The sequence below is a fragment of the Ictidomys tridecemlineatus genome, chromosome 7, assembly GCF_052094955.1.
Source record: "Ictidomys tridecemlineatus isolate mIctTri1 chromosome 7, mIctTri1.hap1, whole genome shotgun sequence".
Taxonomy (NCBI): Eukaryota; Metazoa; Chordata; class Mammalia; order Rodentia; family Sciuridae; genus Ictidomys; species Ictidomys tridecemlineatus.
Window position 1 is genome coordinate 166444979 of NC_135483.1, and position 14928 is coordinate 166459906.

The window sequence follows — 14928 nt, forward strand, 5'->3', positions numbered from 1 at the left end:
GAGCTTAATTTTTTGCCATTTGCAATTTTGGTTGTTATACCTTTATGTTTGTGAAATGTGGCTGGTCAAAGCTTTTGATGCTAAATGGTTTGGTCAGGAATCAAGACTTCTTATAGCATTGCATTAATAAGAAAATTCAGACCACTTCACGATTCTCTTCTTTTTTAAAAAATATTTTTAGTTATAGATGGGATATATATATATATATTTTTTTTTTCAATGTGGTGCTGGGGAATTACATTACATGTAGGCAAGCGCTGTACCATTGAGCTACAATCCCAGCTCGAGGATTCTCTTCTTTATAACCTGGTATGTGTGGTTGCCAAAGACCATATGATCAGGAACACATGGTTGCCAAAGATAAATGGGAGTAAGAATACTATTCATACATAATTTCAGAAATGAAATCTGCAGAGAAAGGGACTGGATGAGAGTGGCATTGTTTGTCCAGGCTGACTGAAGGCAGGCAGGGGCTAGCAAAGGCTTTTCAGCCACAGCTGCCTGGACTCTCTTCTTCCCACCCTGCCCCCACCTCTACTCCAGTTGCATTCACCTGGCAGCCCCAAGACTGGTTCTAGTCACACCTGCACAGGTGTGAAAATAACCTGCATCTAAGGCTTGGGCTGTACCAGAGCACACTGGCTCCAGCCAGCTGACGAGGGACAGGAGGCACCAGCTGTGCATATTGAGAGGACTTCTGTCTGGAGCTGTCACCTCAGGGCACAGGTGGTCAGCCGTGAGTTCAGACATGACTGGTTCTTTCCACTGAACTGAACTAACAACTAATGAGTAGTCACTAAGTAGACAGTGTCCAGAACAATACCTGACATGTAGCAGATGCTTAACAAAGTCATTGGATGAGCATATTAGCTGCCAGGGCATATCAGGGGGTGGTTGCGACCTTTATTCAATAGAAGTTCATAATCTAGTGAAGGAGGCCGATTTGTATCCTAGTGACACTTGATACAAGGCAATCTATGAGAAAAGCTGAGATATAATTTATGAATATGCTATAGTATGAATAAGGTAGCAATTGTGACTGACCTTTTATATTATAATTTTAATTGCACTATCTATGGGGTGTGGTGTGATGATTTAATATATACAGTGCATAATGATAAGAACAGGGTAGTTAGCATTTCCTTTTCCTTAAACATCTTTTTCAGATGAATAGTTTGCAAATTTTTTCTCCTATTCTGTAGGATGTATCTTTGCTGTGTTGAGTGTTTCCTGATCAAGCTGGGCTCAGAGCTCCTATTGTCCAGCTACCTAGGATGCTGAGATGGGAGGAAAAATAAAAATTTTTATTAATATATAACAATTGTACATATTTATGAAGTACATATATACAATATATATATATACAATGTGTGCTGATCAAATCAGGTAGTTGACATTTCCACCTCCTCATCTTTACTTTGTACTTTGTGTTTGGGGTTTTTGAGCTCCTCTTTTCTAGGTATTCACAAAAGAGATAATAGGTTATTATGAACTACATTCACTAGAACTTATTTCTTCTCCTTCTTCTCCTTCTCCTTCTCCTTCTCCTTTTGTGCTGGGGTGGAACCCCAGAGCCTCATGCACACGAGGCAAGTGCTCTACCATGCAGCTACACCCTTAATTATATTCCTTCAATTTAACTGCATCTCAGTACCTGTTATTCATTCTTTCTGTATCTCCCTTTCTCTCCACCTCCACCTACCTCTAATAATCACTGTTTTGCATTCAGATCTACTTTTTTAGCATCCATATATGAAAGAGAGAGAGAGAGAGAGAGAGAGAGAGAGAGAGAGAGTATGAGGTATTTGTCTTTATGTGTCTGGTTTATTTCACGTAACATAACATCCTCTAGTTGTACATATTTTGCTGCAAATGATAGGATATCATTGTTTTTTACAGTCAAATAATATTCCATTGTATGTTTGTGTGTGTGTGTGTGTGTGTGTGTATCACATTTTCTTTCTCCATCAGTTGATGGGCACCTATGTCAATTTTATATTTGAGCTATTGTAAATAGTGCCACAATAAACATGGCAGTGCAGCTATCTCTTTTGTAGGCTGATTTTCCTTCCTTTGGATATATACTCAGCAGTGGGATTTCTGGATGATGTGGTAGTTCTATTTTTAGTTCTTTGGGGAACCTCCATACTGTTTTCCACAGTGGCTGTACTAATTTATATTTCCACCAATAGTGTATATGAGTTTCCTTTTTCCTACATCTTCACCAGCACTTGTTAGTTTTTCTTTTTTATTGTAGTCATTCTAATTGGAGTGAGATAATACCTCATTGTAGTTTTGATTTGCCTTTCCCTGACAGCTAATGATGTTGAGCATTTTTTCATAAATTTATTAGTCATTTGAATTTCTTCTTTTGAGAAATGACTATTCACATCATCTGCCCATTTTTTGGATGTATGTTTTTTTGTTCTTGAATATATTGTTCCTTATATATTCTGGATATTAATCCTTTTTCAGATGAATAGTTTGTAATTTTTTTTCTCCCATTCTGTAGGGTGTGTCTTTGTTGTGTTGAGTGTTTCCATCACTGTGCAAAAGCCTGTTAGTCCTTTTAGTTTGATGTAATCTCCTTCATCTGTTTTTGCTTTTGTTATCTGTACTTTTGGAGTCTTATCAAAATCTTTACCTATACTGATGTGACACTTCTGACTGGGAAAAGCTGGAGTGGATTCTTGGAGGAGGTAAAATTTGAGTGGAGTCTAGTGGTCGAAAATAAATGGAGGGCTGGGGATGTGGTTCAGAGGCTGAGTGCCCCTGAGTTCATCCCAAGGACCCTAAATAAACAAACAAACAAATAAATAAATTTCTTAGGCATAGGTGAGTTGGGCCTGGAGGGGAGATGGAGAACAGGAAGCTCAGGGCAATTCAATAGGCATAGCTCTGGCTAGAAATACACCTGAAGAAGTGGGTAAGGGCTGAATTGTGGAGTGCTTTGCTGGCCAGTCCTGGGATTTACGGGCCTCTCTCTTTGCTCCTCTGTGGACTCCTGCACACAAAGCCTGGGCTACCCTCTGCAGTAAGGTGGCAGCTGGCTGTCCAAGCCAGCTTCTGCCCTTCTTAGGGATTCTGGCACCTTGCCACTCATATCTACTGGGCAGGAACACAGGCCCCACCTCCTCCTTCCATCCTGCCAGCAGTGGGGTGAGTGCACAGGACAGCTGATCTGAAGGCAGCGACAGGCAGCTGAGGTTCCCCTCTACCCCTCCACATTAGTAGGCCTGGCAGACAACAGGAAGGCAGCCAGGCTGAGCAAGTCTCTTGTTAAAAGAAGCAGCCACACACGGTGGACTGTGGATAACAGCATTCATTAATTGCTCATCCCAAAGAAACCAGAAGATGGTGGTGGTGGGGGCGGGGTTGGCAAAGTCAAGGCAACCTGGACGGGTGAAACCATCCACAGCCAGCTCCTGCTGCGTGTTTACTCCCCTGTTCCAGAGACTCCCTTCCCAGCTCCCTTCTGTCTCCTTTTATCTTTTAGAATAATTCTGAGTGGGTGATTAGGTCTAGAATAACATTGGGGAGTGACAAGAAATATGGATAAGAAGGGGGAGCAGCATGAAACTAGTTAATTTTTAACTAGTTTCCTATTTATAATCTAATCATATTACTCAAAATTTGATTTTATAAAAAGATAGGAGAATTACTTGTACTCTTTGGCCTAGCACTCTCAAACTGCCATTATTAGCATCTTCACCTGTTATCTTCCAGTCTCCCACCAAATTTGTACATATATGACACACTTTTTTCTTTTTCTTTCTTTTTTTCTCTCTTTTCATACTAGGATTAAACCTACTGGCACTTTACCACTAAGCTACATCCCCAAACCTGTTTTTTTTTTTTCAATTTTGAAACAGGTCTCACCAAGTTGCTGAGGGTCTTGCTAAATTGCTGAGGTCAGCCTCAAACTTTCAATTCTCCTGTCTTGGCTGTCTCTCTTGGGTTATTTGATTCCAAACCCCATGAACTTTCTACTCTCTCCACTACGCTATTAGCTAGGTTCAGAAAAACTCCAGGATTTGCCCAAGATCACAAAATTCCTGTGAGGCAAAATGAGCCTGGAACCCAGAAGCCCTGGTCTTACATCAGGGGCACTTCCCCAGGATGTCTCATAAGCTGTCTTCTCTCCAATCTTTCGCTTGTACTTTCTGGACCTACTTGATGTCTCCCTGTGTCCACTGTTCAGGCTCAGCAGGCCCATAAGACTGAAGTGAAAAGGCAGAAATAGAAAGGAATTTGGTGCCTGTAGAACGTTGTAGCTATTGAACCTCTGGATCATTGAACATCTGATTTAGCTAACGCTGGTAGTCTCTAAACTTTGGTCTGTTTGTTATCTGAGTTAATACATTTTCTTTTTCGTTGTATCAGCCTGTTGAGTCAGGTTTTACTGAATCCTAACAAGCACGAACACATTGGTGTCTCTAATCTCACAGTTTTTACTCCCCAGGACACTTGTTGAAGCAAAACTGTCATTTCCTCTTCCTTTGACATCAAGCTGATTCGTGGGGCTTAGTCCTGGTCTATTGACAAGATGATAAGTTCTTAAAGAACAGAAGGCTTTGCCCTTATGTGTTTTGGAGCCCTGGATTCTGGTACTGACTCCACTGGTAACTGGCTTAGCCATTTACCTTCTGCTGTGGTTCAACTGTGTCCATCAAAGTTTGTGTTAGAAATTTAATCCCTACTGCAACAGTGTTTCAAGATGGGACCTTTAAAAAGTGGTCAGGATTAATGTTGTTATCATGAGATTGGGTTAGTTATCAAGGGAGTGGGTTCCTGATAAAAAAAAATGAATTCAGCCCCTTTCCCATCTCTCCACCCATCTTTCATGTGGGTACATGTGTGCAAATTCACACATCCTCCTTTGTCCTTTCTTCAGCCAAGGAATGATGCAATAAGAAAGCCCTCACCATGGGCTGGGGATGTGGCTCAAGCGGTAGCGCGCTCGCCTGACATGCGTGCGGCCCGGGTTCGATCCTCAGCACCACATACCAACAAAGATGTTGTGTCCGCCGAGAACTAAAAAATAAATATTAAAAATAAAATTCTCTCAAAAAAAAAAAAGAAAGCCCTCACCAGATTCTAGACTTCCCAGCCTCAAGATACTTATACCTACCTATCTATATCTATATATAGATATACACTCACACATATATACACACATGTGTATATGTGTATGTGTGTGTGTGTTTGTGTGTGTGTGTGTGTGTATCCTCTGTATTTATAAATTATCCAATCTTAGGATTCTGTTATGATAGCAGAAATTGAACTAAGACACCCTTTATCTTCCCAGTCTGTGTTATTGTCTTGGGGGGAGCTGCTGAACCAAAGAGTGATAAATAAGTATTATATTTATGCTAATTCTCATTGGAATATCGTAGATCATTTTTATGGAGCAGCAAAAATACATGATATGGGCTGGGGATGTGGCTCAAGCGGTAGCATGCTCTCCTGGCATGCGTGCTGCCTGGGTTCAATCCTCAGCACCACATACAATAAAGATGTTGTGTCCGCCGAAAACTAAAAAAATAAATATTAAAAATTCTTTCTCTCTCTCTTTAAAAAAAATACATGATATATGTTCCCATTTATATGAAGTTCAAAAATAATCTGTAGTGCCAGAAATCAGAATAGTAATTATCTGGTAGGTGGAAGGACAGTGACTATGAAGTAGCATGAAGGAACTTTCTGGGATGATGAAGTTTTCTGTATTTTGTATGTATATATATACATATATATGTAAATATATATGTATATATATATATGCACAAACATATATGCATATATGTATATATATAAATATATAATATATGTATAATTTATGCCTCAATTTTTAAAAAATGTTTTAAGAAAGAATGGATTCTGATATCATAATGAGTTTGGTAGTCAAGAATGCTGTGATTGATTAGTAATGTCTGCCATGGACAGGGGGAAAGTGATAGATATCAATACAAGTACCACACAGTTGCCATTCTTATGCTTAACCGATCATCTTCCGAGAGAAGTCTCTGCATCATTTAAGTGTCTACCTTAGAGGATTATAATAAGGTGAAGGTTCTTTGTATAATGTGAATCCCTAGCCAAGTGTGAAATGTTATATACATTTATTCCCTGCAACGTCTTGCAGAGCAGGACTGACTTTGGCAGGAAGTTTCCCCCAAAATTCTTCCTAGCTGAAATGAAATGCAGCAGAGAGCAGAGCCAGATATTTTCAAAATGCCAGGCTCCCCATGAACATGGACATGGCTTGTCTGTCCGTTCATTCATATTACACACACTTAATACTGATGTTCATTTTCCCACTGGCTTTCCCATTGTGCAGAGCCATTTTTAAAGGGACTAAAATGATTTCCACAGGCCGAGCTAAGTAATGCATTTTCTTCTGAGGTTTTATCCTTTTCTAAGGCTCTATCTCAAGATGGGGTCTGGGATTTGTCATTTCTCCTTCCCCTTCCAACTGCAAATCTGCTGGGGCCTTTCAGGGATTTGCTCCATAGGCTCTTGGTTTATGTCTATTAGCCAAGGCATCTGGTTTTGGTGCCTCCTGTCACCTCTGGGAGCCTCTGGATTACTGACGAGGATTGTGCTAACCAGCCTGCATCTTTGGGAAGCTCAGGGCTCATCAAATGTGCTCTTTTCTGCCTGGTGTCCCCACAGAGGGAGCAGGACAGAGCCTGGCAACCGTACCTGTACTTCCGAAGTCAGCCAGACAGCCAGGCCCAAAGAAAGATCCAACCTGGGTATTCAGCTAAGAGATACCTCCGAGGCCTCTTGCGGACTTGGCCCCCTGACACCATGTACAGGTTCCAATGTGCAGGTCAGTGGGGGAATGGGAGGGGTGAACCCCAGGCTGCCCCACTTCTCATTCTGGTGGGAGGGTGTGTTTTCCATCAAGACCTGAAGCACCAGGAATTCAGGCCCAATTGTGTATTAAAGCAAAGTCCCTGAGCTCAGTAGCCTGCAAGTCTCTATCTCGGCCATGGCCCTTTATCCTCCCTCAGAATTTGCAAAGGGAAGGACAGACTGAAGTCTTGCCTTCACGCCTCACTCCACATCCCAAGCCAGAACTCTTTTCCCAAACTCCCCCACTCAGGGGCCTCAGAGACCCTCCAATTTAACTTCCACTATTTATAAGGTAAGAAAAAAACAGGACCCAGAGAAGCAAAGTATTTGTCCAAAATCACTCAAAAGCGGAGCTGGGGCCAGAAGTCAGATCCCCTGCACCCTCAGCTCCACATTCTTGCCAACATTCCCTAGCTCCCCATCTGCGGCGATCTCAGATCCTCCAGGACCTCTTGAAGATGGCGGCTCTCCAGCATAACTACCTTAAGGGTGAGATGGACACCCTTCTGCAGAACAGAGACCCTAAATGCACTCTGCAAAGGCTTAAAAATGAAAACGGGAAATGAGGATTGGAGTTGCCAGGTTGAGGGCATACACACAAACACACACACACACACACACACACACACACACACACACACATAACACACACAGAGCTAAACTTGAAATATTTAAGCCATACTTGAACTAAAAAAGTATTCATTGTTTACCTGAAATTCAAATTTAACTGGACATCCTGTATTTTATTTGGCAAACCTACTGGGGATGAGAGGTAAGCTGTAATATTTGCCAGTACCCACTCTGCTATTTGCCATCTCTTCAGCACCAACAAACAGGCAAGACCAGAAGAATTCTGGCTTTCTTTTTCCTTTATAGGTTTATCCTGGGAGAGTCGAGAAAACAGCTCTCTCCCTAGTAAGTGGTGACTTGAAGCAAAATGAGAGATGTGGGCTTGTCCAATAATTGGCTTTACTTTCATGGCAATACCATGGTTGCAGGCAGTTCATTTATTCAGCACTTGAGAGAAAGAGCCCCTTAACCAAAGATGTGTTTATCATTGGATGGGGCTGAGGCAGAGAAGGCCACTGCCCCATTGCCTGAGCCCAACATCTCTAAGAAAGAAGGGACCACTGGGCATGGTGGCACACACTTGTAATCCCAGCAGCTCAGGAGGCTGAGGCAGGAGGATCATGAGTTCAAAGCCAGCCTTAGCCACTCAGCAATACCCTGTCTTAAAATTTTAAAAAAAAGGGGGCTGGAGATGTGGCTCAGTGGTAAAGCACCCCTGGATTCAGTCCCTGGTACCATAAGAAAAGGAAAGGAAAGGAAGGAAGGAAGGTTAATTCCTCTTAACATCAAAATATGTCACAGACTCTTCTATGGGAGTCAAATGGCTAACACATGCGGTTTAAGAAAAGACGTGTGTGTATACCTGAAGGCTCTTTTCATAACTTTTTACCTGAGCTCCTCTTAAAGGTAGGCCTTCAAGCTGGAGAAATAATGGATAGACTCTGGTGAGAAATGACCTGCCCAATAGCCCCTGCCACTCTCTTCCTCCCTCACATCTCAGAGCCCACCGTGTTTGTGATGCTAGTGTGTTCTCTGGTCTCTTCGTTCTGACCCTCTGAGATATTCTCTACACCTTTCAAGTTCACATCTTCTCCAAAGGCTTTTCTGACAACTCCAGCCCATACTGAAATTCTTGTTTTCGATCCTTACTGACACTCGGGGCCACACAGTTGAGCACAAAGGAGCTCTGTCTGTCCAATAGAATGAGTGTCTTTAAAAAGGGACCATGTCTGGTCCCGCTGTATCCACCCTACTGCCTGACAGAGGGTAAGCAAGCCTTCAACAGAAACTTGCTTAATGACTAGACTGAGAAGGCCCACAGAAGCAAACAGGATATATCCACTACCATTGGATGCCTCCTCCTAGGCAGAATGAGCCTTTCACCCAACTCCAAGTAAACAGCCATGTTTCTTACATGAGGAAGATCCAGTTTTGGGGAATGGTGAAGTTAAAGAAGCATACTTATAGCATAAGACTAGAAGAACAGAGAAACCTCAATGGGCTCAATCTCATTTCTTAATCCCTCTCATCTTCTAACTATCTTCCTTTATGCACATTACTCAAAGCCAAGACTAGTTCAAGTGGGGAAACTTGTTGTTTCCAAAACTCTAGATCAGAGACCATATTTCTACAAATAATTTCTGACTTGTTCTTCAGGACACATCAAGGATTCTGTGCTGCTTCAGGAAAGTCAACTTAATGTGCCAAAGAGTCTCAGGCCACAACAGGATCTTTCAGGTGTGCCCCCAAAATACCATCTCCTGCCTGTCTTCCCTCCATTTTGGATTCAACAAGAAAAACCTTTTGAACAAGGTACATGTTGCTTTTGGGACTAGTGCTCAAATATTTGGATTTTAACACCTTAAAATGGATTTTCTGCAAATAAGATCTAGGGATTCTATGTTCCATTGTCATCATCTATAAAATGAAGGAGTTAGTCTAAACCAGTACTATCCAAGAGTACTTTCTGAAATGATGGAATGTTCTATATAGTGTCCAATACAGTAACCATCAGCCACTTAAGTCTAATGAGCATTTGATATGTAGCTACTACAATGGTGAAACTGAACTTTTTATTTTATTTTATTTTAATTAATTTATATCTAAATAGCCACATGTATCTAATGGCTATATATATATATATATATATATATATATATATATATATATATATACTGTATTGAGCTGTGCATGCATAGACTATATTTTAGATGATTTCTTAGGTCTATTCTACTTGAATATTCTTTAATCCTTTGATTTTTTTTTGGTAGCAATATTATATGGGGGGAAAATAAGCTTTGGAGCCAGAAATCAGAATTGTTGTGGTTGTTCTGTCATTTACAAGATGTAGGAACTTTTTTTAAAAACCAGTATTATATATATATATATATATTTTATTTTATTTTTATGTGGTGCTGAGGATCAAACCCAGTGCCTCACACATGCTAGGTAAGTGCTGTATCACTGAACTACAACTCCAGCCCAAGTTATAGGATCTTGAGCAAGTCAGTTCACCTCTTTGAGTTTCTGTTTGCTCATCCCTGCAACAGCATATCAAGACCTACATGGTTACTGCACAGGAAATCATTGTGATCTGTCTGCAAGCTATTTTATACTACAGAGATTTACAGAGTTGTCACAGTTTCAGTCAGGGACACAGAGGTAGTATAGAATAATAACTAAGCATGTGGCCATTAGCACCAGGTTCCAAGCTAGATGACCTCTTTGGGTCTTGGGTTCCTCATTATAACATGGAGGTGACCATATCACCTTTACTTCACAAGGTCATATGTGGGAGTTAAATGGGATAATTCAGTACCTGGTACATAGTAAGTGCTCAATAAATATTAATTATGAACTTCCCAGCTCTTGTTTTTTAAGTATAATTACTAACTGATTGCAATGCCCAATTGCCCATAATCACAGGGGCTGAAAAAAATCAACGTTTTAAGAAGCAAACGGAGCTCAGAGGCTATAACTTGAAACCTAATTAATGTTTTCATTGGTTTTTAACCTTATCTCCCCTTGGCCTCCCTCTCTTTGCCAAACACTTTATCTGGAGAAGTAGCAAAAGTCCTGACTGCAAGCCCCAGGCCCCCCAACAATGAGGCAAGCCATTGGCCCAGTTGCTCACATTCCCTGCCTCCTTGGCTTGCCTCTCTGTAAAATGCGAGTAAGGGTGTCTGCATTCCTTCCTCTCTGGCTGTGTAGAAAATCACAGGTGAAGACAGAGGGAAAAAGTTCCCTAAAAGCTCTGAATTGCTAGCTGGATGCCCCCTCCCCTGCATATGTGAGATACAGAGACAGTTCTGTGGGCTTCTTAAATTTCCAGTACTTTTCTTACAAACTGGTTTCCATTAAGCATAAACAAATGAGCTGGATAATGACTTTGACGAAGATAAAATTCTTGTTACCATCACATAGATTGAGTTCACCTGAGATGTGGCCAAAGAGGCTGATGATTCTCTCTCCCCTACCACAATGCCCCTGTCCCAACTTAGACACTAATATGTCACCCAGTTGAGTGAAGGACCATTTGACTAGAGTCTCACTTTCTCCAACCTCAGAAGTATATCTGGCTCCAAGAAGGATGCATCTGTAGTCTGACTGGACTCCAAAGAAACATTCTAGAAGACCCCAAAAGGTCTTCTTCAGTGTTGCACTCCAGTTGGAGTTGAGATCCCCTAGAGAGCAAGTCCAATGTGGCCTTGGGCCACCTAGTTTGAGGAATCCCCAGGACTCATCAGGCTTCAGGCTTCCCTGGGCCACTAAAACCTGGGCAGACTTTGGAACCTGCACCTGTGTCACAGCCACCAACAGAATCAGCATTAATCAGAGTAGGCTTCAGGAACCAATAGGCAGAGGCAGGTGAGCAGCTCCACTCATGAGCGTTCAGCTCTTGACCCAACACACAAGGAAGGGAATGATGAGGGCAGGTGAGGGTTGGGGAGCATAGAGGAACAGTGAGGCCGGCTAGGGGAAGGAGGAGGAGCTCCCGGAAGTCTAGTGTTCCATCTCACACAGGGCCCCTGAAGGCTTCCAGAGCCCCTGATTGAAAGACAACCCTGCTTTGTTCTGCAGAGCTGCATGCTGGGAATGAAGGGATTGCTAAAGCTTGGCTCCAAACAAGGAAGGTTTGCCAGACAGTTTCAGCAATAAATCTACCTTGAGTAAGTGATGAAAATAGCTGCAGGACCCTTTAAACCATCGATGAAAGATTTGTTAACTATGCTGGAGTCATCTGTTGACTCAGATCCCTCCCAAGGGTTGCAGACAGGGTAAATCCAGAGAGCTGAGCAGCAGTCCCACCTCGCTGCACACCTAAGGGGTTTTCCCTAAGTAAACAACGGGGAGACACCCAGGAAATCCAAGAGCCTGCTGTAGACTGGAGCATCTCTATGACAACCAAGCAAGGCTGCAGGTCACACCACCACCGTGCCACCGCTGAAATCCACAAATCCCAGGCAGCCACATTCATTATCTTATTTGAGCTCCAGACAGCTCTGCAAGGAAGTAAGGGCAAGAAATTAGTATCCTCACCTTGCAGGTGAGAAAACAGTGGTCAACAGAGCCTCTTCCCCTAGTCTCCTGACCCTGTTTCCAGCAATTGGCTGCCATTTCTACAGAAGCACTACCAGAAAAAAAAAAAAAAAGAAGTAAAGGAGGAGCCGCAGGAGAAACAAGGGCTTTGACTACTTTTGCTCAAAGAAGCAAGATGGGAGGCAATTTGGAGATAGCAAAATCACCATGCCCATTTCTGGGGTTCTAGGTTGATCCACTGTCCACTCTTGCAGGTCAATGGGGCCTGGATGAAGAGGAAGCTGGGGCTGGTGGACACATGAACCAGGACTCTGTAGCCAAGAACCGCAGTAGTCGAGAGACTCACTTGCTGCCACGTAGGAAGCAGCCCTGGCAGGAAGAGAAAACCCCAGCAAAGGTACCACTTTAATGAACTCTGTGTGACATGGTTGCAAACTTATGGAATCCTTCCTCCCTTTGCCATTTCTTGGGGTTCTCCAGGGAAGAGAAGAATGCTTTGACCAGTTTCTCAAAGTGTCACTTGAGATATTCCTTAAAGAACACTGTCAAATATTCCTTGAAGAAAAGGGTTTTATAGCAAAAGACATTGGGGAAATGCTACATACATCTTTTCAAGCAAAGTCAGAGGACACACTTAGATATGGAGCACTTCAGGCAATCCTATAGTGAAGTCACCAGCCTAACTTTATTTAACTCCAGATTTTCCAAATCATTGAACCACGGCTCCTCCCTTGACTCTTCACCCCATCTGTAGCCTTATCTAGGAAGAAGAGCTCTTGGCTTTAAACATGGTACAAGAAATTCAACTAATTTTGAACTGAGCATGGTAGCACATGCCTGTAATCCCAGAAATTCAGGATACTGAGGCAGGAGGATCACAAGTTTGAGACCAGCCTCAACAACTTAGTGAGACCTTGTCTCAAAGAAGGTGTGGTGGCACACATCTGTAATCCCAGCAGTTTGGGAGGCCGAGACAGGAGGATCTCAAGTTTGAAGCCAGCATTGGCAATTTATCAAGGCAGTAAGCAACCTAGCAAGACATCCCTGGGTTCAATCCCCAATACCAAAAAAAAAAAAAAAAAAAAAAGAAAGAAAGAAGGTACTATGTCATTCTTTCTATCATTTTGTCTCAAAAATTAAAAATAAAATAAACATAAAAAGGGCTGGAGATGTGGCTCAGTGCTTAAGTGCCTTTGGGTTCAATCCCTGATACCAAAAAAAGAAGAAAAAGGAAAAAAAATTCAACTAACTTTGAATCTGAATGAATTCTTCTACAAAGTGGAACTATAATCATATATTTCTCACAAGGTTACTATGGGGATTAAATGACTTAAAATATAGAAACACTTTATCAACTCGAAGGCCTGTGTAGGGGAGTGGTATGAGATAACAGTTGTTCAGAGCAACATAGACATTATCTGCTCCCATCTTGAATAAACTTGTTTGATTTACAAGGTCATATGCCAAGAAAGAGCCACATAGCTAAAGAAAGGAGAGGAGAGACATTTTATAATGGATAAAGGCAATGATACAATCATTTCATTTTTATTTTCATTTAAAAAACAATTTTTAAAGAAAACACTATGTTGGGCTAGGGATATGGCTCAGTGGTTAAGCACCCCTGGGTTCAATCTCCAGCATCAAAAAGAAACAAAGAACGCACTATGTCATTCTCTCTATCATCAATAATAAAATGTTTCATTGTTACACACAGCTTTGTATGTCTTTCCAGCTTGCAAAACAAATTTCATCCTTAGAACCACAAGTCTAGCCACAGGGGCTGTTACAGGAACCTGTTCTGTTGCTTTGTGACAGCCTGTTTATAGTTCTGTGTATCTGTCGTTCCCTAGGACACATCAGTGGAGGATCACCTTCATATACATGCTTCAGAGGAAAGCCACAATGAAAAGACACAGCAAACCTCCAAGAAGGCCCTTGGGCATGCCTACATCAGTCATTCCTGGCTCCTGAGTGACAAATCCCACATGACATTTTATGGAGGTGCCTTCCCCAATAGGAAGGCTGATCTCAGTGGTAAGAAACTAAAATTCTTGTCCAATTGATCCAGTTAAAACTAATTGTGCAGAGTTCACCTGAGAACACAGGCATGATGAATGTTACTTCTGTGTGCCACTCACCTTAGAAAATAATAGCCAGAGTGGGGGGGGGGGATACCTCCTTGCCTGGTACTTAACCATGCAAATCCTACAATCAGAATGTCTGGGTTCAAACTATCCCCCATTTACTAGCTATAATCCTGGGCAAATTATTTAATTTGGCTGAGGTTCAGTTTCCTCCTCTGTAGAAGGGGAATAATAATATTCCACAAGAGTACTGTGGGGATTAAGTGAGTTAATGCATAATTCTCTTTTCACCGTTAATGCTCACTACATATTAGTTATTATTGTTGTCATTCTCTACATCAGCTGACTCAGAACCCAACACAGAGAATGATTGGGACTCCCTGACCCTGACTCAGATAAAGCCTTGGCCATCTCAGTCCCCACACCCTCCTAGACTTTCTTCCCTTTAAAAAAAAAAAAAAAGTGATAAAAGTTGAAAGTCAACTGTCCATCTCCATACCTGTAGCTAATAGGTTCTCATTCCCATCCTGTTTCTACAGACAAACAAGGAAATATGAAATGGCACAGGGCCAGAGGCAGCCACTTGCCACAGGAGCTTCCTGCTGCAAGGTGCCTTCTCCCTCCAATAACATCTGCCATTGGCTCAGAACAAAACACCCCTGGGGAAGCAAAGGAAAAAAAGGTGTGTGTGCACACATGTGTGTGCCTGTGTGTGCGTGTGCGTGTGTGTGTGTGTGTGTGTGTGTGTGTGATCCTTCTTTAGAAACAAGGTGACTCAAAGGGATGTCTCAATAGAGAACTAGCCTCTCTAGCTCAGAGCGCAGCAGGTAGAGCTGGGAAAGAGCTGTAGTAACTTCCTAAGTACTAAAAAATCATC

General features: G+C 42.0%; 1 protein-coding gene across 4 annotated transcripts in view; it reads left to right on the forward strand.

The window, feature by feature from the left end:
• Kiaa2012 (KIAA2012 ortholog) overlaps positions 1–14928 on the forward strand; it is a 139269-nt gene that overhangs the window by 11024 nt on the left and 113317 nt on the right. For all 4 annotated transcript variants that reach the window (XM_040294716.2, XM_021735682.3, XM_040294717.2 and 1 more), the window contains exons 3-7: positions 6673–6832; positions 9085–9240; positions 12222–12364; positions 13818–14001; positions 14591–14733. In XM_040294716.2, the coding sequence (XP_040150650.2) occupies positions 6673–6832; positions 9085–9240; positions 12222–12364; positions 13818–14001; positions 14591–14733 (786 nt within the window). The remainder of the gene's footprint in view (positions 1–6672; positions 6833–9084; positions 9241–12221; positions 12365–13817; positions 14002–14590; positions 14734–14928) is intronic.